Source organism: Polyodon spathula, chromosome 48, assembly GCF_017654505.1.
Source record: "Polyodon spathula isolate WHYD16114869_AA chromosome 48, ASM1765450v1, whole genome shotgun sequence".
Lineage (NCBI taxonomy): Eukaryota > Metazoa > Chordata > Actinopteri > Acipenseriformes > Polyodontidae > Polyodon > Polyodon spathula.
Window position 1 is genome coordinate 1,892,031 of NC_054581.1, and position 22,758 is coordinate 1,914,788.

Below are 22,758 nucleotides of genomic sequence, written 5' to 3' on the forward strand. Positions count from 1 at the left end.
AACATTTTGTTTCCAGGGAACCCACCGGGCAGGTCACCCCACACCAGAGCAGAACCCGATGAGGCGACTGTACAAAAGAACATGCTGTTTGTTTTGTTCTGCAATCAATTGACAAGGGAAAGGCGCGGTAGGACACGTGGTACACGCACCTGATTCACTAAGCAGAATTTCCTCCTTATTAAAAAAATATATGATGCACACTTTCTGATATTATAGGGACCTGCCCTAATATCCGGTTACCCTTTGTCCCTATCGCACCCTCGATGCGGCACAGAGCCCGCAAGGTGTTGGAGGGTGTCTCCGGTCATACTGAACGCAATGCAGAGGTCGCCCAGACTCTGCGCGAATTTTACTTGACAGCTGAAGGATTTTTTGTTAATAAATTAAAAGGTTTCTTTTTTTTTTTTTTGCAGCAGCAGTAGTTACTATCCTGGCTTTGCCTCGCGTTGCCCTTTTCACTTCTGTGCCTCTTAAAAGGAACAGGACTGAAACGCAAGCGATGGCGAGTTTCTCAACTCCGAAACCACTGCTTAGAGCAATCGCTGCAGGCTGGCTGCTTTGAGAACCTGGTTTGTCGGTTCAGTCACCACTTCGTGTTTTAATGACCTCCTATTCTTTTTTTTTTTTAGACAGTGTAAGGGTTTGAATCTTGTAAAGAGTCACTAGCTTCTCCTAACTCGGCGTGCAGCTGTGACCTCGGAAGGATGATAAAAACCGGTTTATCTGCTTAAAAAGCTGTTTTGAGTCTTTGTACAAACCACAAGCAAACCAAGGGAAGCTGGTGCTAAAACCATTGACTTGTGTAAAGCTATACCTTCAGACTAGTTGAATGACAAAGCCCTTATCGCTTCACCCCCCCATGTGCTGCTTTCCATTAGGCAATCCGCCGCTTCTGTCTGTAAACATCGTGCGATGCTCCTGTGTTTACTGTAAACTCTGAATTAACGCAGGGTTAAGCTGTTTGCAATAAAGCCCTTCAGGTCGACTGACTGCAAAGTTATTTCATTTGCAGTTTCTGGGAATATAGATGAAGATCGCACAGGCTGCGGGCCCTAAGGGGATGGATAGGGTTCGATCGGGTGGATAAAGGGTTCAGCGTTCAGAAGCAGATAATTGCTGGGTAAGCAGAGCTATGCTTGCGTCTTTAAAGGCGCATGATAGGCGGCGCTGTCTCTTTAAATGCGCATCGTACCTGCCTGCTAGCGGAGGCTTGTAAAAGCCGGCGTGAGCACGTTATTATTAAACCAGATGTCATCTGAGTTTAGCATGCAGAGGAGAGAGAGGAAGACAGAGAGAGAGAGGAAGAGAGAGGAGATAGAGAGAGAGAGGAAGAGAGAGGAGAGAAAGAGAGGTGTTCAAACGGGAGCTTCCTAATGTAATAATATCGTCATTTTAAGAAAAAAATGCAATACTACGTTGCCGTGTTCTCCATCAGAAATCTACCTCATCATCAACGAAGAGAAGCATCGAAGACAATGCTGTAATAATAATAATAATAATAATAATAATAATAAATTGAAGGCTGGTGGTTTTGAAATACCTAGCAACGAGAAGACGGGACCCGCGCAACGAAGCACAGGGGCCGGAGGATTTGTGGTCTTAGCAAAAGAGAGCCACCTGCTCAGGACACAGGAACACGCCGAGAACAGGGGTGTCTCTTCGGTGCGTGTCCCGGGACCCCTGTCATGAACCGGACCGCGGCGGACAGCGTGCACCTGCTGGCCAGCGCAGACTGTTTCATAATAACGCTAACGATACAACTGCTGCATCACTGTCAGTGCGGAGGCAGCCGCAGTGCATAGGGGTCACCCCGCAGTCGCAGAAGCCGCTCTGCGGGTGAATTTCGCTAAGGGGAACAGTACTGTTAATAATTACAGAACTATACACCAATGCGCCGGCAGACGGTTCAATTATTAATGCTATTACACACTGGCCTATGACTTTGGTGTTTTTTTTTTTCATGCATCCCTGTTATGCAAGACGCTGCATAAATAATTGACTGTAACTGATTTACTGTTTTGTGTTTATTTATTTGTGTACGTTTTTATCTGTCTGGCTAGCTAGGTAGCTGTTTTAATTACAGCCCAGGACGCACGGGTCTCTGCAGAAGTCAGAAGTGTTTTGTTTCTTTTTCTAGTTGTCTTTGATAAGGTATCAAGGTACAAGTGGACTGCAGACCGGTTAATAAACGGCACCGTCGCACACGTGACTCTGGAGAAAAAAAATAGCTAATCTTTTGAAGCACACGGCCGACCTCAGACTATGAACTCTGCCTTGCACGCCAGCACTGTGTCAGAAAAGCACACCCGTTCCGGCGCTTTCAAAGACTGAAGGCAGAAGATATAGGAAGCCGGGGACATTTTTAATAAAAAAATACCATTTTGTTACAGTTTGGAGAATTATATGCCTATTATATTGAAATCTGTGATTTTTTTTTTATGAGGCAAAAAATTAAAGGACAGTTAAATCATATTTCTTAACAACTTAATTACCAATACAAAACCTTATTAAAAAATAATTAAAAAAAACACACACACAAAATCTGTGATTGACAGCACACCATGCCTCTCAGAAGAAAGAAGTCCCGCCTTCTCCTGCACACCCAGGTCCCGGCCCGGGTAACGGAGAGCTTCATCCTCTCCGGGTACCGATTCCCCGATTACAGCTTCCTGGAGTGCCTGCTCTCCGCTTTCCAGCCCACCAACGAGACCGGCAACTTCTGGACCCACTTCCTGGCCGTGTTCGTGTTCGCCCTCTCTTTTCTGGAGCTCTTCGCCTCCTGGGAGCCGACCCCTTCCTTTTCCGACCCCTTCTTCTACCCGCTCTGGACCTACTTCATCGGGGTGTTCGGGCTGCTCCTGGCCAGCAGCATGGCGCATCTCTTCAACTCCATGTCGCTCCTGGTGCGTGAGATCTGCTTCTTCGTGGACTACGGCACCATCAGCGCCTACACGGTGGGCTCTTCCTTGGCTTACTTCTACTACATCCACCCCCAGGCGACAGCCGCCCCCGCCAACGTGTCCACCGACCCCTGGCTTGTGCGAAGCGTCGGGCAGGCGGTGAGCGCCCCTCAGCCTGCGCCCCAGCGGTCTCTCCGCGGAGCCGGCTTCTTCGAGACCCTGTACATCCCCAGCGCTTGCCTCGTTGCCGTCATCTGCACGCTGGCTTGCTGCAGCACACGGCGGCGGTGGCGGAGGTACCGCTACTTCATCCGGACTTTTGTTTTCCTGCTCCCGTTCACCGTGGCTTCTGCCCCCATTTTTTACCGCCTTTACGCGGGACCCCAGAACGGAACCCTGGCGCCCTTTTTTTATCGCCACTGCTTCTGGCTGTTGGCCTCGGCGGTGTTTAACGTCAGTAAGATCCCGGAGCGCTTTTCCCCAGGGAGGTTTGATATCTGGGGGCACAGCCACCAGTGGTTTCACTGCTGCACCTTCATGAGCATCCTGGACGAGCTGCGCATGATCAAGGGCGAAATCCGCGGGCTGTCCGCCGTCGCCGCCGCGGCCGCTCAGCTCCCGCTGGCCGCCTCGACGCTGTGCTCCACCTACGGGGTGATGTTCGGCGTGCAGTGTTGCATCGGCGGGATCATATCTGCTTTCGCTGTGCGGGCTTCAGCGGACCACAACGAGAAGGCTGTGGACGTCGACCAGAGGAAATGCAACTGAAATAGTGTTCCAGGAATATCTGAATTAGTGCAGTATAATAATAATAATAATAATAATGGTGTTATTATTATTATTGCCTCCAGTTTGCACGCTAACCTATTGGAGTCCAAAATGAATAAATCTGGGCAGCTGGCCTTTGGGAATACTGTATGTGTGTTTGTACAAAAATATATACACGCCATACAAATAGATGAATCAAGCATTGCGTAGTTTGCTAAAGTAGAACCATACCTTTCAATTGTAGTTATGTGATTAAAAAAAAAAAAATAATAATAAAAAAATGAACAATGTTATTGGCGTGTGGAGTGTTTGAATAGCCCTGGGGTTCAGATGTTTATTTTGTAAGAGTCCTGTGTTTCTTAACTTCAATGAAGTCTAGTATTGACATGATCTGGAGCCAGGAGTTTGGCTCCTGATCATTTCAATATTAATAATAATAACAAACTTCATTGAGGGGAGCTCTGAGCCCCAGGACTGGGTGCAGCAGCAGCAGGGCTAGTGTGAGTTTCTAACCCTGCTCAAACTCCTGCCTCCTGATCATTGCAATATTAATAATAATAACAGACTTCATTGAGGGGAGCTCTGAACCCCAGGACTGGGTGCAGCAGCAGCAGGGCTAGTGTGAGTTTCTAACCCTGCTCAAACTCCTGGCTCCTGATCATTGCAATATAATAATAATAATAGACTTCCTTCAGGGGAGCTCTGAACCCCAGGACTGGGTGCAGCAGCAGCAGGGCTAGTGTGAGTTTCTAACCCTGCTCAAACTCCTGGCTCCTGATCATTGCAATATTAATAATAATAGACTTCATTGAGGGGAGCTCTGAACCCCAGGACTGGGTGCAGCAGCAGCAGGGCTAGTGTGAGTTTCTAACCCTGCTCAAACTCCTGGCTCCTGATCATTGCAATATTAATAATAATAAACAGACTTCATTGAGGGGAGCTCTGAACCCCAGGACTGGGTGCAGCAGCAGCAGCAGGGCTAGTGTGAGTTTCTAACCCTGCTCAAACTCCTGGCTCCTGATCATTGCAATATTAATAATAATAATACTAGACTGTGTGTGTGTGTGTGTGTCTATATATATATATATATATATATATATATATATATATAGCGTGTGTGTGTGTTTGTGTGTGTGTTGTTTTTTTAACAAACTGTGAAATCTTTATTTAAAACAGGAATGTGAAATAAATTTCTCCTATACAGTTACTGTAAGTGGTCAAAAACAACTGTCTTTATTAACGTCACTTTATATACATTTCTTGAGCTGAAAGGAACATGGAGTCACTTTGCAGCTGGGAACTTGGTTTCAGGAGACGAGGTTTCAGGACGCTGCGCGGCACGCCAGGGGAGACTCGGGGGTTTGACACAGGGAGCCTCAAACTAGGTCTCCTGGAAGCAGGTTTCAAGCCACTGCTCCTGAAAAAGTGGCTTCATGTTCCCTGAGCTTGAGGATGCAGGGTGATAAGAAAATTGATCTGGAAAGCAACTGTTGTCTGTAAGGGTGTTGAGTGACAGCTGTGCAGTCATTGGGAGGGTGGGGGGGGGGTTGTTACAAAATGTTCATTCACAAGGAAAGGGCAGCTGTGACACAAATATATCAGTAACAGCTGTCAGTAGGGCATTGAAGAGTTGGTCAATTCTCTTGTTTAAAAGCACAGCAATGAGCGACAGTCTCCTATCGCGATCCAAACCGTGCAGACCTGCATCACAATACATGATACAGCGGTGTGGGTCAGCGGTCTCGAGAACAAGCAACCGCTCAGAGAGAACGGTCCATGTAGTTTCTTTGATTACACAGTGTTAAATAAAACATCTAACAAACATGCGCATTATAGTTTATTTATTTATTTATTTTAATTTGGTCTCAATCCTGAAATTCTAGGTGATGCAATTAACTTGTGGCTGGAGCTGAAGGTTGTCTTTGAAAAGCCTGGCTGTTGAAGAGCTGCTGAGTGGGGCTGACTCAATGGCAGATGGTTGGTGGAAGGAAGAGGAAGCGTCAGAAAGAGGCGCGGGGGCGGGGGGGGGCTATAAACAGACAGCTGCTTTCCCTGGAAAGCCAATCAGCCAGCGAGCTGTGCAGGGTTACTAGAGCAAGGTCACTCAGTAGGTGATAAGGCAGGGATGGTTACAGTGTGCTATGCAAAGTCACTGGGGTCTGTAAGACAGCAATTTTGCCTGCAAGTGCAGACATGCAGTGAAGCTTCAATCGCACTGGTTCTGCATTATACTGCGAGGCAATGTCAGCACAAGTATAGGGCAGCTGCAATTATAAGTATTATACCGAGGGGTAAATGGTAGTTCAGTCTACGTGCCTCAAGCCTGCCCTGGACTGGAGGGAGCCCCCTTTCTCTCAGGGGGGTGAGGGAACAGTTCAGTCTCTGTGGGAATTGGTGACTTGCGAATTGATTTTAAAAAGGAATTGACCTGACCCTGTCTCTGTTTGTGGTTTCAGTTTGTCTCAATACTGCTTCAACCCCCTGACCTAGATGTGATCAGCACTGTGCTGAACTGTACCAGAGTCCTCTGTCCAGAGGGGGCGCAAGCGAGTGGGTTTGGCAGCGCAGGGGGAGGGGGGGCTTCAGTACTTCTTAAAGAGCAAGAAGCTTACTTAATGTAGCAGGAAAATAAAAATCAACACAGTCATACAGACCACCGGTAAAGGAGAACCAATTGAAACACCTGCCATCTACAGCACACACTTTGACATGCACGCTGCTCCTTGTTAAAAGCTGTAACTCCAGACAAGACTGAAACTGATCTTTAGGGACACCACCTGCAGCCTCATCATCAGTGTGGGGCTGCCCTTTCTCATTACAGCCCTTCTAAATATTGAATGCAATTATTTGTTTTCAATTCATGCAATATTTACAGCCTCCTACAGTTTCTGTTTCCACACTCGTTTCAAGCTACTGCAGAGACCCAGTGCATTTCAATCTTACTCCAGTGATGGAGATGAAGACTCCTGTTGCATCGATCTCCGGTCCTTCTTCACTAATTCCAACCTAGCCCTCAGTCACTGAAAAAGACCCTTCATTGAACTGATCTTGAGCTTAATTAGACCTTTAGACTTGTTTTCAGCTCTTAAACAGCTGGATATCTCATTTTCATTCTCAGCTGTTTAAGAGCTGAAAACAAGCAAAAAGGTCTAATTAAGTAGAATCATTTGTTCAATTCTAAACTGTCTCATTACTCCTATATTTAGATTTTGGTCGCTTTGCTTTAAAGAACTTGTCAGTCCACCTTAAAAAAAAAAAACAGCCATGCAGCCTTAAAGACCGACCCTGCAAGTGACAGAGGAAATGAGAGAGGGGAAGTGGAATTATTATTGCTGGCTATTGTGATCTGATCAGACCAGGGGATCTATACAGAATGGGACGCTCAGGGCCACTTCCTCAAGGACCACTTCCTTTGTGACTGTTCCCCTGAATGTCTCTGACCGGCTGTAGAAAATTCACCACACCAGGAATGGAATGTTCTCAACCCAGGTCCTGGGGACCCCCTGTGGCTGCTGGTTTTCATCCCAACTGAGCTCTCAGTTACTGAACCAGACCCTTAACTAAGCTCATAATGGAATGAAAACCAGCAGGCGATTCCAGGACCGCTGAATTAGAGCTTTATGATAAAGGCCGCGGATTCATAACGAATACCCGGAACAGCACCGGAATATTCTGAAGTCGTTCATTTTGAATTCCGCCCCTCGTTAATTCACGTGGGTTCAATTAACAATTTCTCGTTCCACGTTGCTTTGTAACAAATGACGCTGATCACGCGGTAAAAACACGGTTTGCATGTTTGCTGCATCCTGCGATCCGAGCTGTATCAAATAACCTTGTATCATTTCCACCTGCCATTCAAATTCAGGCAAATTCTGCAAGACGATTCTCTAAATGCAAACACCCACGAGTAAACAAGATTGCATTAAAAAATAAATTTAGATTTGTAATAATAATAATAATAATAAGCTGTATGCTTTTATAGTCTATATGTCCATATTATTTGGTTCCAAGTGCCTTGGTGTATTGAAACGTGCTTAGTGAGGCGGGTTACTGGCTTCAATGTGCAAGTATAGATTTTTTTTTTAAGGACTTGGGGCTCCAAATTCTTTTTGCATGTTGGAAAGAGAACACGGGCTGAACGTCACGATCAAACCTGCAGGTTTGCATTCCTTAAACTCGGCAGAGTGAATCACAGCCACGCTATTCCACGCTTGAACAAGTCCTCTCTCTGTCTCTCTATTAAATAAACCCCATATGATGAAGTGGTAAACAATCTATATTACAGACTGGAAATCTAAGCAAATAAGCTTTAATAAACCAGTAAGAGAAAAGGAACACAAATTAACTTTTTAGAAGTTGGTTAAGATGCCTAATTAAAGGATACAAGCGACAAATCTGGACGTTTCCTCATAAATCTGCAGCGATAGGGATAATGCTGTCTTTTCAACTCATCCAGGGGGTTAGCCTGCCCCCTAGTGCCACAAATAAGCAAGTACATGTCCTATTGGAAGTGACTCTGCATATAATGCTTCAATGGGACGTTATCAAGCAAAAACCACCCCACAGCAATGGGCCAGTCGGTACCTGCTAGCCTCCTAACCCTTAAATCTACTCACTACCCCTAACCCTAATCTTTACCACTAACCCTAACTGTGTTACTATTAAAGTAAATTTTACTATTATTTCAACATCGCTGTTTAGCGCCCTCTAGCGGCTACCGGCACAGTCCCTTGGGGTGATATTTGCTTGATAAAGTCCCATTCAATCGATTGATGTCAATCCGATCAGCGCAGTCAATTCAAAAGGCATCGCACTGCATTTTACAATAACCCTAAAACGCACAGTCAATGAAAGCGCGCAGAATCGCAGGTAATGTAAAAACAGCCACGGTGTTAACTGAGCCCCGCTACTGCTGGCTCTTCAGTGATTGCATGTTCTTGCAAAGTTAGGTTAATTTTGAAGTAGAAATACAGTTTATCGATTAGCAGCCGAATTATATCTCTAATGATGTATATGTTGAATGTATATTTTTAAAATATCTATCGTGAACATGTATTACTTTGAATATATTGTTATTTATTATTGTTTTTGTTTTATGAAATATATATATATATATACACACACACTCAAAATTTAAATCTAAAAACCATTTAAGAAAGATAAACCATTTTTGTTAATTATTTTAACTATTTAGACAGACTTCAGACAGGTTTCTCTCTCTCTCTCTCTCTCTCTCTCTCTCTCTCTCTCTCTCTCTCTCTCTCTCTCTCTCTCTCGCTCAATGTTCTGCAACTTTCCTAAAGGATTCGAAGGAAAAACATTATTTTTCTAATATCTGTGACGTCTGTATACAAAATGCATCCTGCCGGCTGTGCGTTGACATGAGGGACCACGTCATTTGCGCGGGTGTTCAATCGTGGCTATTCCACACAGATAAAAGGGTCTGGGTGGAGATTTAATTAGTTTAATTAATCCATTTAGAACGGGGTTTGAACAAAGACCAGCAATGGAGGAGCCAGCTCGGGCCACCCCTGCATTTGCGTCTTCAAAATGTCCCCATAATATATATATATATATATATATATATATATATATATATATATATATATATATATATATATAATTACCCCTGTAACCCTTAAACTTAGGCGGGTACGGATGTATGAAAGGGTTAATTGGAAATTAAAATACCACGTGCAAATTAATGAGGTTCCTGGTGCAGCCTGCCTCCCCGGTAGTATAAAACGACTCGGTTGGGCGCTCGGAAGACAGGTGGTTCTGTCTCGCTCTTTGCTCGGTAACGATGGGTCGTGTAGAAAGTGCAAAGTTTTTGCTGTCAGCGCTGTTCGTGTTTGGCTTGCTCCGCGGCGGGGCCGGCTCTTCCTGGCTCGGTTCTAAACTATTTAGCCAAGCCAAAGCCGGTAGCGCCGTTGTGGATTACCCGAGCCCGTCTTCAAAACGCCAGGAACCCGAAGTCAAAGCGATCCTCCCGCAGACCGTCGCGGCGCAGTGCGGGGAGTCCAGAGTGGTGGTGACGGTGAAGCGGGATCTGTTCGGGATCGGCCAGCTGATCAAGGCTTCTGATGTCTGGCTGGGAAGCTGCGCGGTCACCCGGCTGGATGACGCGACGCAGAGCTTGATCTTTGATGCTCAGCTGCAGGAGTGCGGCAGTACTCTGAAGGTAAAACCTGGTCACGTTTGCGCAGCAATATAAAGGCGGGTGTTTGGCAGGTGAGGTTTTAATAACGCACTTTTTCTATCCTAGATGGTGCAGGACACGTTGGTTTACAGTTTCAACCTCCGCTACATCCCGACCCCGAATTCTAACCTGCCCATCGTGAGAACCAACAGCGCGCAGGTCGGCATCGAGTGCCGCTATTTGAGGTGAGCGCAGCTGACTGACCTTGCAGGAATAAAGTGTCGACCGTCAAACTTACTACAGTACCAATGAATCTTAAAACACTCACTATGCAGGCTGTAATAAACATGGGGGGGAGGAAGGGTACAGTCCTAATACCCGGTATAGCCAGGCATGTGGAGCAGGACGCGACTAAGGTGCAGTTGTGGTTTTATCCGTATTCCGACGTGATGATTCTGCTTGCAAGCAATTTGACTGAGTTTTGATGCGTTTTATCAGATGTTCCGATCCTCTCCAACGCACTGAATGCACGGTGCGCATTTACCGACGCGTCAATGCGCACATCCACGCGTGTGCAGTCGTGGGTTTGGAAGCTGGACCTCTCCAGGGTGCGATTTATGCGCTGCCTTTTCAGTTTATTGCCGGCAGAGAAAACATTTGTACTCTTCCAATGCCTTTGTGGATGTGTGTGTAGATATTGACTCGAATACTTGTACTGCGTCTCGTACAGAGCACTGTCTCTGCGTGTTCTGGTTTTCAAGCTACTGCGCATGATCGTGTTTCTCAGCACTCTAGAGACAGGGTCTCCAACCCTGGGGAGCTGCTGGTTTTCCTTTCAATCTGTTAATTGAACAAATTAGCTTAATTAGTAAAGAGCTAACAGGTGTGCCAAATCTGTAGCCACTGATGTGGAGACGCCGAGAAAACCAGCCGGATTTAGGCTCTCCAGGATCCGGGAACCTGTTTTCCAGAGTACACCTCCGGCACTGAGGAAAGACGGACAATAAGACTATCACTGCTGCTGAGAATGGATTAGTGTTTATTTTAAAATGAAAAGCAACCATAATTTGAGTATTTGTATGAGGTTTTATCCTGTTGAGTAGTGGATGGTTTCCTTCTCTGTCCCAGGCTTCAAAACGTGAGCAGCAATGCTCTGAAACCCACATGGGTCCCCTTCACCTCCACCAAGCTAGCAGAGGCTGCCCTGGACTTCTCCCTGAGACTGATGACTGGTAAGCTGCTGCTTGTAACTCTCCTCCCAAAAGTGCCTTGAGCAGCCTTCTCTGGACAAGACTTCAATCTTGCAAACGGCTGAACAATTCTGCGCTGGGTACCAGATTGCAGCTCCAAGCTGTGCACAACTCGATTGCTTTAGTCAAGCTTTGTTGTCGAAACTAGGACTGAATAAAGTGTGTGTAAACAAAGTAATAGTAATCAAACTACCATATTGCAGAAGCCTATTGAGCTATAGTAGTATTGCAAAATGCTCGGTAAAAACTACAGTGGCATGCAATTCAAGATGTTAACGTACCTTTCAGCTGATTTCAATTTATCAAGCGGTGTTTAATTCTATAGGAGGATGGAAGGGTTTTTGGCCCCCAGCTGTAGGCCTGGTTATCTCCAGACTCCTTGTTTCTTTCTTTCCTAGATGACTGGGTCACCCAGAGGACCTCCAATGTCTACTCCCTTGGGGACGTCCTGAACATCGAAGCCTCGGTCAACGGGACCAACCACATGCCCCTCCGGCTCTTTGTGGACAACTGTGTGGCCACCATGGTCCCCGACAAGAACTCCATCCCCAGATACGTCTTTGTGGACAACAGTGGGTGAGTGGCTGTCATCTTCCCTCTCAAAATCCAGGTATGTATCTGGCAAATGCCTTTTCACCAAGGTGATTTCCAGGTGTAGGTGAGATGAACTTGTACAATGAGCTGAGGACCTGTGACAGACTTTGTATCTACAGTGATGGTAGTGCATCAGCTGAGGATCCAGTAACATGTTGTTGCATCAGCTTTGAGTTCTTGTATTGAAGCCTGTAATGAGTCTGGTTCTGCAGCTGCCTGGTTGATGCGAAGGTGTCCGGTTCCGCGTCCCGCTTCGTGTCTCCCAGAGTGCAGAACACCAAGCTGCAGATGAAGCTCGATGCCTTCCGGTTTTACTCTGATGCCAGGAGCACTGTAAGTATCTTATTTTTATATAGTGCAGTACCATCACAAAGCGCTTTCCAAGAGACAGGACTAGGGTGTGTGAGCTATGCATCAGCTACAGTCGCTTAAAACAACGTCTCGCCCCAAAGACGAAGCACAAGGAGGTTCAGTGACTTGCGATCCCAGTGAGTTGGTGGCTAGGATTTGAACCAGGGACCTGTTTCTTTAACCACTGGACCACGCAGCCTCAACACACTGTAGTGAAATCACAATGCAAGCTTGCTTTTGATTCTACTTGTAGCTCTAATGCACTGTTTAGCTTCTACGCAATAAGACTTAAGGAATCAAATTCCTTTACAGTGACTTGTGTGCTCGCCTGTGCTCCTATAATCTGCTTGACCACGTCACCATTATAAAAGGCTACACTAGTACAGACTTATAAATGGTATGGAGTTGAACCAGTTTGACACACTGGGCTGAGTTATTTTATTTTTTTTGTAAACCCCCCCTCCAGATCTACATCACCTGCCATCTGAAAGTGGCATCTGCTTCCCAGAACATGGACTCTGTCAACAAGGCCTGCTCGTTCACTGCCAGCTCTGGCAGGTGAGTGTCTGGGAGGGGTGGCCTGTCCCTCTCCCTTCCCTGGGTAAGCTCACCCTGGGCGCTCTCTCCTAGGTGGAGCTCTGTGGACGGGAGTGATCAGATATGCAGCTGCTGTAACACTGGGAGCTGTGGTGTGGGAAGCCCTCCCAGAAAGAGACGAGGGAGTGGGGCGGCTGGCAACATGGGTAAGGGATCTGCTGCTTAGTTTATTTGAGGTGGGGAAAGAGGTTCATTTTGGTTTTATATGAACTGGTCCATGGCTTGCCTTTTTCCTTCCAGCTGAAAAGCCAGTGCTGGAATGGGAAGGCGATGCTAGTATTGGACCCCTGATTGTCCTGGAAACTTCAGTCGACATCCCAAAGGCGTCTGAAGCCCAGAGTCTCTGGCTGAAAGAGGACGGAAAATTGCAAGGTAACCGTTCTGTGCCACAAGACTTGAAAGAGCAGATCCTTTTTATTCTAAATGTGTTGCTTTCTTGGGATGTTCATGCCCTCTTGCAACTTGTGTTCCTGTAAATAGTATTGGTTAATAAATTGGTGAGCCAACAAAGCTGATCTACAGGCATGTCCGTCTACGAAAGGATGAAGTGGAAATGTCAGTGGGTGTAGGACTCGACATGAGTTGAGGGGTATGACCAGTTTTGTAGGCTTGCACACCACCATTCCCAGGGGTGGTGCACTGTGATTTGTGTAGGCTTGGAGCAAGTGTACTTTATTTCCCCATAATCTGTCCTCTGACTACTTTTTTTTTTTTTTTTTTTTTTTTTTTTTTTCACCCTCCCAGGCTTCCCTGTTGTGCTTCTAGTCCTGGCTGCTGTGGTCACTGCTGTGGCTCTGGGCTGTATTGCAGCACTGGCCACTGTTCTGTACAGGAGAGCTGGCAAACCCACTGCTTGATTGTAATTTGTCAATGAGAACAATAAACCTGTTGCTGAAATGCACTGTGGTCTCATTTAATGTTGGGATGGGTGGGGCTGAAACAGTAAAGCTTCTCTTCCTATTGGAGTGGGGGGGGGGGGGGATTTGAGGGATTGACTCACTTGCACACAATGGAATGGCTTGTCAATGATTTTACTTGGTGTGATGGAGTTTTATTCCAATTGAGTGCCAAGCGGGACTAATGCATTTAAATACCTTGAGCTACAGAAGGATTTGAGCAGTGTTTTGCTCAGATTAATGTTTTGAGAGGAACTGGCTGTACAACATTCATGTTAACAGGATCTGTGACTCCAGAAAGTGTGGTAATTCCAAAGTGGGACGCAGCCAGGCAGCTGCTACTGTATCCTCTGCTCACTAGAGAGCTAGGGCTATTAGCAGGCTGTGTTGGGGTCAGTGATAGCAGATTTAGTGTTTCAGTTGGGTTAATATTGCATGAGTGTGTTTATATAGAATTAGGGTGAAACAATAAACATATTCCTGTACTTAACAAAGGTTTAATACCCAGAGTAAACAAAATATCATTGAGCTCGTACCCAGTCTAGAGGGGAGGGAAACTGTTAGGTTAATTCAATGCTTGTCTCTCTAGTTCAAAAGGTTATTGTCTTTGCTCATCCTTGTTCCAGCTTTGAGTCTTCCAATCCTGCGTTTGTCAATTACAGATGTTTCTCTGTAATTATTGATTTGTGCTTTCCATACCACACCTTAAATCGAGCGATGCAAGCTATTTCACTCAATGTGTTTCCTTCTATACGCAAGTCAAGGTTGTTCTAATAGTAGAAAACACTAGTAGATGCTGTGACGAAATTGATGTTGAAAAATGCAACAGGTCCAAGACTTTTTATATAGGTAGATGAATAGAAAAAAAACTGGATGTATTGCTCTTTGCTGATAAAGTACTTTATTTTGGCCTCATAATTGCTTTCAAGTAATCAAACAAGAGAAATGATTTTAAATTCCACCACTGAGTGTGCGGCTAGACTGGCAGCCCCTCCCCAGTGCTCTGCGTCCGTTGCATGGTGTTCAGAGCTTCCCACAGGAAGTCTCTCTGGAAGCTAGGCAGGGTCATGTGACTCACCATGTCCTTGAGTCTGTCCAGCTGCTGGCGGAGGGTGGCGCAACTCCGCAGTTCTGCCAGGAATGCCTGGCAGAGCCCCGCCTCCTCGCCCTCCGCCTGACACCCCCGCAACCTCGGCAGGGGCGGGGTCCGGAAAGAGGGTGGCAGGTCGACATCGTGGCAGGACATCATGTAGAGACAGTCCCGGGTCGAGCACAGGGAGCACACGCAGCGAGGGGCCTGGAGAGCGAGGGAGAAGAGGCTGAGGCAAACTGAAACTAAACCGAGTCAAGCAGACCAGCGTTTGGGCTCTAGTGCCTTCATCTAGTTTCCTCCGGCTCTTAATCATTTAATTATGTATCTGATAGGCGCCTTTATCCATAGCAAACTTGCAGGTGTTACAGGGTTACAATGCAAGGTTAATATTGAAGCTCTCACCTGAATTTGTAGCTTGACGAAGGTGGCGCTGCCCTTGAGCCAGCCTGGCAGCCTGCCCCCCGCCCCGCACCCGCAGCCCTGCACCTCTCTACCGGAGCTGACGGTCTCCAGCAGCACCAGGGAATGATTGAGCCCGCACCACACTGACACGGGCCGGCGCAGGTACAGCACCTGAAGCAAACACAGCGAGCTTCAGAAAACCCGGGACAGGCTTCAGAACACAGCCCCTAAGCTCTCTAGGGCTGCTGGGCTCTGGGGAGGATGTGTCAGGATGTGGGGTCCTGCCTGAGTCTAGCAGGGTACACTTCGCTGGCTTACCTGTGTGGGTTCACCCCGGTCGATCTTGTCCCCGGTGCCCAGCTGCCCGTAGCGGTTGTTTCCCTGCATGAAGATTCGTCCAAATTCATCCACCAATCCCAGGTGGTTGAACCCCAGAGAACAGCTAACCACCTGTGAGAGGGACAGGGTGCAGTCACCAGGCTTGGGGGACAAGCTCCTAGCAATTCCATTCCAGTTCCAATCCCAATTCCCCGTTCCCTTTTAATCAATTCTAACGTGTCATTGATGAAAACGGCAATTGTCTTACCATGGCAACAAATCAAACACTGTTTGTTTGTCAATGAAAAATCGATAACGTCTCTCAAGCGTCAATGCCACCTTTTGAGTGTCATTGTAATGACAGTACTAACTCCAACGTCACTGAACAAAAGAGCAATTTCAGGAAATGATTCTGCTGTGATTGCAATTCCGATTGTGATTCCAATTATTCCTGCCCCCCCCCCCCCCCCCCAGGTTGGTTTACCTTTGATGGGAGGGGGAGAGCGAGGGGCATTTGAAGGTCAATGGGGTCGAAGGCATGCAGAGTGCCGAAGAGATCTCGATACACCCCGGCCGTGTGCACTTCGAAATACACTCCCCCAGCATCTGAAACCACACACAAGCCCATACAGAACAGTTCCTTCTGCTGAATGGGTACATAAAACTTAGAAGAAACTACAAGTGCGGGTTTGATCAGCAAACACTCAACCTGCGCTGACCTGTGATGATGTAGAGCACGCCATTCTGACCTGTGATCACATAGAGCACGCTATTCTGACCTGTGATGACGTAGAGCACGCTATTCTGACCTGTGATGATGTAGAGCACGCTATTCTTACCTGTGATGATGTAGAGCACGCTATTCTGACCGCACTTACCTGTGATGATGTAGAGCACGCTATTCTGATCTGTGATGATGTAGAGCACGCTATTCTGACCGCACTTACCTGTGATGATGTAGAGCACGCTATTCTGATCTGTGATGATGTAGAGCACGCTATTCTTACCTGTGATGATGTAGAGCACGCTATTCTTACCTGTGATGATGTAGAGCACGCTATTCTTACCTGTGATGATGTAGAGCACGCTATTCTGACCTGTGATGACGTAGAGCACGCTCTACCTGTGATGATGTAGAGCACGCTATTCTGATCTGTGATGATGTAGAGCACGCTATTCTGACCGCACTTACCTGTGATGATGTAGAGCACGCTATTCTTACCTGTGATGATGTAGAGCACGCTATTCCGACCGCACTGACCTGTGATGATGTAGAGCACGCTATTCTGATCTGTGATGATGTAGAGCACGTTATTCTGACCGCACTGACCTGTGATGATGTAGAGCACGCTATTCTGACCTGTGATGACGTAGAGCACGCTATTCTTACCTGTGATGATGTAGAGCACGCTATTCTGACCGCACTGACCTGTGATGATGTAGAGCACGCTATTCTGACCTGTGATGACGTAGAGCACGCTATTCTGACTGCACTTACCTGTGATGATGTAGAGCACGCTATTCTGACCTGTGATGACGTAGAGCACGCTATTCTGACCGCACTTACCTGTGATGATGTAGAGCACGCTATTCTGACCTGTGATGATGTAGAGCACGCTATTCTGACCGCACTGACCTGTGATGATGTAGAGCACGCTATTCTGACCTGTGATGATGTAGAGCACGCTATTCTGACCACACTGTTCACTCACTCACCTGTGACATAGAGCACGCTGCTCTGGTTGGAGTGGACCTGTTTGATGCACAGGTGGGGCAGGCACTTGGTGATCTTGCGCATGGACAGCTGGACGGTGTAAGAGCGGGGCTGGTCAAGCTGAGTCTCGTTCACTGTCAGACTGTACACCTTCCCTTCATCTGCCAGGAGAACACAGAGGCACAGTGACCGGTACAGCACAGGGGAACAGGGTAGCACAAGGGAGCAGGCTACAGCACAGGAGAGGTGTGTCTGGTCCAGCCGTTACCCGTAAGCAGCAGCAAGGCTCTCTCGCTCTCGTGCCCCACCAGTCGGATGTTGCTGAACCTCATGGAGGAGTGGAAGGTCATCTTAAAGACTCGTTGACCGTTGGACTGCAGGTAAACCTCGACGCAGTCGCAGCGCAGTGTCTCTCCGTCCGGCCCCCTTGCGCCCGCCAGCTCCCGCCGTGCCAGCACGTAGAGGTACTTCCTGTACGCCGTGTCGCTGCGCGGGTCTGTCGCAAACTGGGGGGGGCGGGGGGAGACGTAGCATTAAAAAAAGCTGTATGAATGTAATTTTAGAAACTAAAAAATGATCTTGCAAAAAGTCTACAGTACTAATTCAAGTTAGATTTTCAAATGTCGCATTATTTACATGGGAAAACTACAAAGCGGTGTGTAACTCAGTATGTTAACCTAACATTAATCAGCAGGTTTCATTCGGCTTTGTGAAGCACAATGAGTTCACTCTACAGGGGGATGCGTAACGTTTGGCCAGGGCTGTGTATAGATACATATCGAGCTATGGAAGTGCATGCAGCCAGGATGTGGGAAAGCTCTTTCTGTGCTCACGTCCTTGGCGTGGCGGCACAGCACCACGTAGCGGCAGGCCCGCTTCCACTGGATCTGCCCGAGCGGAGAGGACACAAGGGCGTTCTTCAGGAAGAACAGCGTGCCGTTGTGATCCAGGATGAAAACGTGGTCCTTCGTGGGCAGGAACTTCCTGTAGCCGTGGGAGAGGTGCGGAGCCACGCTGCGGCTGAGAAGACGCTTTCGCCCGCCGAAAGTCTGGAAGAAGAGACCCTTGGTATCTAAGAGAGAGACAGATAATAATATAGAATATAACGCCTTTCATGGTGAACCACCATCACAAAGCACTTTATACAATAGGATGTTGATTTAACATCTCATCCGCAGAGCACAAGGTTAAGTGACTTGCTCTGGGTCACACACAGCGAGTCAGTGACCTTCTGGTGACAAGCCCCTGGACTTTAACCACTGGCCCACACTGCCTCCTTGATAACAATCACATGTGCACAGAGCACACAGTTGCTGGCAGAATCATAGACGCACACACACACAGTCCCCCCCCCCGCCCCTCACTCACAGTTCAGGATGGCAGCCCTTCTCCAGTGCGCTTCATCTGGGCTGTGAGGGTCGGGGCTATATCTCGGCGCCACCTTGCTGCACAGCCTCCTCCACACCCCCTCGCTGCGGCACAGATCCCAGAAGTAGCGACTCGTCTGCCCCAAGGACACCACGTCATCCAGACCCAGAAAAGCGATGATCCCGTCCAGCTGGGGGAAGCAGAGAAACAAGCTGGTCAAGTTTCAAAGGCGGGTACCGCACTGTACTGCATGCTCTCCCTAGCTCGCTTAATGTGGGTCTTGTAACCATTCAAACCAACAAACCATTCACTTAAAAACAGTCTAAGGTAGAGAAAAATAGATTCGTTTATAAAAAATAATAGATTAGATAAAAAATAGATTACTGATGAGTGAATATGTATATGCAACTATATTATCTATCTATCTATTAGAATGGATATGTATGTATTTATACTTTGTAAAAAATATGAATCAACTTATTAACATTATTCATGATCTTTTGCTTTGCATTTGTACACTAACTGAAAATTTTAATGGAAAACCTTTCACGAATTCATATATGTATATTTTAACGCGATCAGGACCTCACACTCACAAGTTCTGGAGGCAGAGATTGGATCGACACAGGCTCCTTCTTTCCACCCCAGTTCTTTCCGGCTGATTCAAGCGCAGGTTCTGATTGCTCCCTTTTTCGCTTTAACTGTTGAAGAAATATCAGAACCGCTAAGTGACAAAGCCGCTCTCAGACCCTCAGACCAGCAGTGTGATGAAACACATTGCACAACCCTTACTTGACCTTAAGCATCGTGCACGGTAGAATACCAACTGTAAAGACCAGGGCTAGGGTTAGTGTAGGAGCTAGGGTTAGCACTGGGGTTGGGGTTGGGGTTAGGGTTAGGGTTTCAGCTGGGATTGGGGTTGGAGATGGGGTTGGGGTTAAGGTTAGGGTTAAGGTTGGGGTTGGGGTTGGGGTTAGGGTTGGGGTTAGGGTTGGGGTTGGGGTTAGGGTTAGGGTTTGGGGTTGGGGTTATGTTTAGGGCTGGAGTTGGGTTTAGGGTTAGGGTTTGAGCTGGGGTTGGGGTTAGGGTTACAGCTAGGGTTGGAGTTGGGGTTGGGGTTAGGGTTAGGGTTGTTGGGGTTGAGGTTAGGGTTTGAGCTGGGGTTAGGGTTACGGTTAGGGTTGTGGTTGGGGTTAGGGTTAGGGTTTGAGCTGGGTTTGGGGTTGGGTTTGGGGTTAGGTTTGATGAATATCCTGTTGGATCTTGACTCTCCGTGGATAGAGAGCTGTGCACTGGTTTTGTCTTCTATGTAAACGGTATTTTCAGCACCGTGCAGTTTTTGCTTCTGGAGTGTTGATTTGTTGTGCATATGAAATCAAACCACTGGAAATGAAAATCTTGGAAAATTGTCAAAATAGGCAAATTAGTGATTGTCTATTTTAATTCATTTTTAATAGGTCATACATGCAATTAATTTACAGCAGTGTAAGAAGAGGAACACAAACAGTAAAATGGGTGAGACTTTTTTAGAAGTGGTTTAAGATGCCTAATTAAAGCAGAAAGCAATGAGTGCCTATTGCTTGGATTTTTCTGCTCAGTCTCATCACAGATGAAATCTGCTTTCCAGCACTGGTTGTGGGACCCCGTACTCACCTTTGGGGGCTCCTCCCCCATGCAGTATCTGGGGGACCCTGGACATTTTCGTTTCCCTATCCTGTTGGCCATAAGATATCCCTAAAAGCTTTTCCTAGTTTAAGTCATGTGGACAGGCAGTCGAGACCACCTAGCTGTACTGTATCTATCTCCCCTCAATCTAGACTAGAGCCCTGAATAACACTAGACTGAGCAGGGCTGGGCTCGGCTAGTCACCACGGCAACCGGGCCACTATGATGTCACCGGCCCATTTGTGAGGTCATCGGCCATCTCACAGGTGGACTGTGACCTCATTGATAAAATAACATGGCAATGTAAAACCCCTTTGCGGCTTGGAACTCTGTTTCAGGAGACGAGGTTTCAGGCCCTTGCACGACACACCAAGGGAGACTCGGGGGTTTGATACAGCAAACCTCAAACTAGGTCTCCTGGAACCAGGTTTCAAGCCTCCTGAAAAAGTGGCTTTGTGTTTCCTCAGCTTTAGACCAGCTACTAGGAACCGGACGAGCACTGATGTGTTCTCATGTGTTGCATGGGAAGCACTGTAAAAACGGGAGGTTCTGTGGGCGGGACGGATGACTGAATGAAGGAAAGTCTTGGGATGTGATCTCAGCTTTGCTTGACTGAGTCTGAGCAGCTGCAGGGACTTCATCCCGTTCCCCAGTCCCAGTGCGCTAATGCTGGGTCGAGTCCAAGCAATTCCAAGCATTCCCTGGAAATTTGTAGGAGCACAGTGATTTCATAACCCACTCTCACTTCCCCCTGCTCTCTCTCACCAGTAAACTGCATTCTTGGTGCACAGCAACAGCTGCTCTGCTCTCAGCAAACTGCATTCTTGGTGCACATGTTGGGAGGGGGGGTAAGTACACAATACAACTACCCCCCCCCCCCCCCCCCCCCATTCCTCGATTTGTGATTTTTCACTAAAGTCTCCCATGGTAAAAGCCCAACAAAGTGTAATATAGCACAGTGAAAGCAGGGTAAAGCATAAGGAAGCATTGTAAAACACCGAGAGGTCTGCTAAAGCATAAGGAAGCATTGTAAAGCACAGAGAGGTGTGGTAAAGCATAGGGAAGCATTGTAAAGCACAGAGAGGTCTGGTAAAGCATAGGGAAGCATTGTAAAGCACAGAGAGGTGTGGTAAAGCATAGGGAAGAATTGTAAAGCAAAGAGAGGTCTGGTAAAGCATAGGGAAGCATTGTAAAGCACAGAGAGGTATGGTAAAGCATAGGGAAGCATTGTAAAGCACAGAGAGGTCTGGTAAAGCATAGGGAAGCATTGTAAAGCACAGAGAGGTCTGGTAAAGCATAGGGAAGCATTGTAAAGCACAGAGAGGTCTGGTAAAGCATAGGGAAGCATTGTAAAGCACAGAGAGGTGTGGTAAAACACAGGGAAGCATTGTAAAGCACAGAGAGGTGTGATAGAGCATAGGGAAGCATTGTAAAGCACAGAGAGGTGTGATAAAGCATAGGGAAGCATTGTAAAGCACAGAGAGGTCTGGTAAAGCATAGGGAAGCACTGTAAAGTATATTAAAAAAACAAACCAGGGCAAACGAATCCCATAGTAAAAGCACCCTTAACTGATGGGATGAAGTCAGAATTCCTGATCCGAGACGACGGAATTCCTGGTATTCTGATGGTGGGATCCTGAGGCATACGGTGTCTGCCACATGTACTGTGTGGCTGGGCTGGCAAGGCTGGAGTTCTGGGGCAGCTGCTTGTGAGCCATCGAGAGGCTCGGCCAGCAAGGACAAGGATTCACAATCAAGTAGAGACACCCAGCAGACCTGGAGTCTATTACAAGTGTAACACTACAACACCTAATTAACTGCAAGAAGAGACTGAGTGAAGCAAAGCAGCGTTCGGGCTCTAGTGCCTTCATCAGTGTTACTGAAACTAAACTGAGTCAAGCAGAGCAGCGTTTGTGCTCTAGAGCCTTCATCAGTGTTACTGAAACTAAACTGAGTCAAGCAGAGCAGCGTTTGGGCTCTAGTGCCTTCATCAGTGTTATTGAAACTAAACTGAGTCAAGCAGAGCAGCGTTTGGGCTCTAGTGCCTTCATCAGTGTTACTGAAACTAAACTGAGTCAAGCAGAGCAGCGTTTGGGCTCTAGTGCCTTCATCAGTGTTACTGAAACTAAACTGAGTCAAGCAGAGCAGCGTTTGGGCTCTAGTGCCTTCATCAGTGTTATTGAAACTAAACTGAGTCAAGCAGAGCAGCGTTTGGGCTCTAGTGCCTTCATCAGTGTTACTGAAACTAAACTGAGTCAAGCAGAGCAGCGTTTGGGCTCTAGTGCCTTCATCAGTGTTATTGAAACTAAACTGAGTCAAGCAGACCAGCGTTTGGGCTCTAGTGCCTTCATCAGTGTTACTGAAACTAAACTGAGTCAAGCAGACCAGCGTTTGGGCTCTAGTGCCTTCATCAGTGTTACTGAAACTAAACTGAGTCAAGCAGACCAGCGTTTGGGCTCTAGTGCCTTCATCAGTGTTACTGAAACTAAACTGAGTCAAGCAGAGCAGCGTTTGGGCTCTAGTGCCTTCATCAGTGTTATTGAAACTAAACTGAGTCAAGCAGACCAGCGTTTGGGCTCTAGTGCCTTCATCAGTGTTACTGAAACTAAACTGAGTCAAGCAGAGCAGCGTTTGGGCTCTAGTGCCTTCATCAGTGTTACTGAAACTAAACTGAGTCAAGCAGAGCAGCGTTTGGGCTCAAGT

General features: G+C 47.1%; 3 protein-coding genes across 3 annotated transcripts; 2 read left to right on the top strand and 1 right to left on the bottom strand.

Moving 5' to 3' along the window:
* The first annotated feature begins 1,161 nt into the window (after positions 1–1,161).
* paqr9 (progestin and adipoQ receptor family member 9) lies at positions 1,162–3,945 on the top strand. Its single transcript, XM_041238155.1, has one exon. It carries the CDS (start codon positions 2,562–2,564, stop codon positions 3,666–3,668), a length of 1,107 nt encoding a protein of 368 aa, XP_041094089.1. The 5' UTR covers positions 1,162–2,561; the 3' UTR covers positions 3,669–3,945.
* Positions 3,946–9,430: 5,485 nt separating this feature from the next.
* On the top strand, positions 9,431–13,478 carry LOC121306447 (zona pellucida sperm-binding protein 3-like). The gene is made up of 9 exons (XM_041238163.1): positions 9,431–9,849; positions 9,934–10,052; positions 10,936–11,039; positions 11,456–11,633; positions 11,864–11,984; positions 12,469–12,560; positions 12,633–12,745; positions 12,840–12,971; positions 13,344–13,478. Exons 1-9 carry the CDS (start codon positions 9,472–9,474, stop codon positions 13,454–13,456), a joined length of 1,350 nt encoding a protein of 449 aa, XP_041094097.1. The 5' UTR covers positions 9,431–9,471; the 3' UTR covers positions 13,457–13,478.
* Positions 13,479–14,407: 929 nt separating this feature from the next.
* On the bottom strand, positions 14,408–20,064 carry LOC121306485 (F-box only protein 24-like). The gene is made up of 10 exons (XM_041238205.1): positions 20,044–20,064; positions 18,987–19,091; positions 18,391–18,580; positions 17,856–18,094; positions 17,291–17,528; positions 17,025–17,183; positions 15,793–15,914; positions 15,309–15,440; positions 14,991–15,161; positions 14,408–14,792 (listed from the first exon to the last, which is right to left on the bottom strand). Exons 1-10 carry the CDS (start codon positions 20,062–20,064, stop codon positions 14,472–14,474), a joined length of 1,698 nt encoding a protein of 565 aa, XP_041094139.1. The 3' UTR covers positions 14,408–14,471.
* Positions 20,065–22,758: the final 2,694 nt, after the last annotated feature.

Bases quoted from the DNA above. Each gene is read 5' to 3' on its own strand.
- paqr9 (XM_041238155.1), top strand. From the start codon at position 2,562: ATGCCTCTCAGAAGAAAGAAGTCCCGCCTTCTCCTGCACACCCAGGTC.
- LOC121306447 (XM_041238163.1), top strand. From the start codon at position 9,472: ATGGGTCGTGTAGAAAGTGCAAAGTTTTTGCTGTCAGCGCTGTTCGTG. The intron at 11,040-11,455 runs GTAAGCTGCTGC...TTTCTTTCCTAG, and splicing joins CTCCCTGAGACTGATGACTG to ATGACTGGGTCACCCAGAGG. The intron at 12,561-12,632 runs GTGAGTGTCTGG...GCTCTCTCCTAG, and splicing joins TTCACTGCCAGCTCTGGCAG to GTGGAGCTCTGTGGACGGGA.
- LOC121306485 (XM_041238205.1), bottom strand. From the start codon at position 20,064: ATGGGGGAGGAGCCCCCAAAG. The intron at 19,092-20,043 runs GTGAGTACGGGG...TTTCTTCAACAG, and splicing joins TGGGGGAGGAGCCCCCAAAG to TTAAAGCGAAAAAGGGAGCA. The intron at 18,095-18,390 runs GTGAGTGAGGGG...TCTCTCTCTTAG, and splicing joins AAGGGCTGCCATCCTGAACT to ATACCAAGGGTCTCTTCTTC.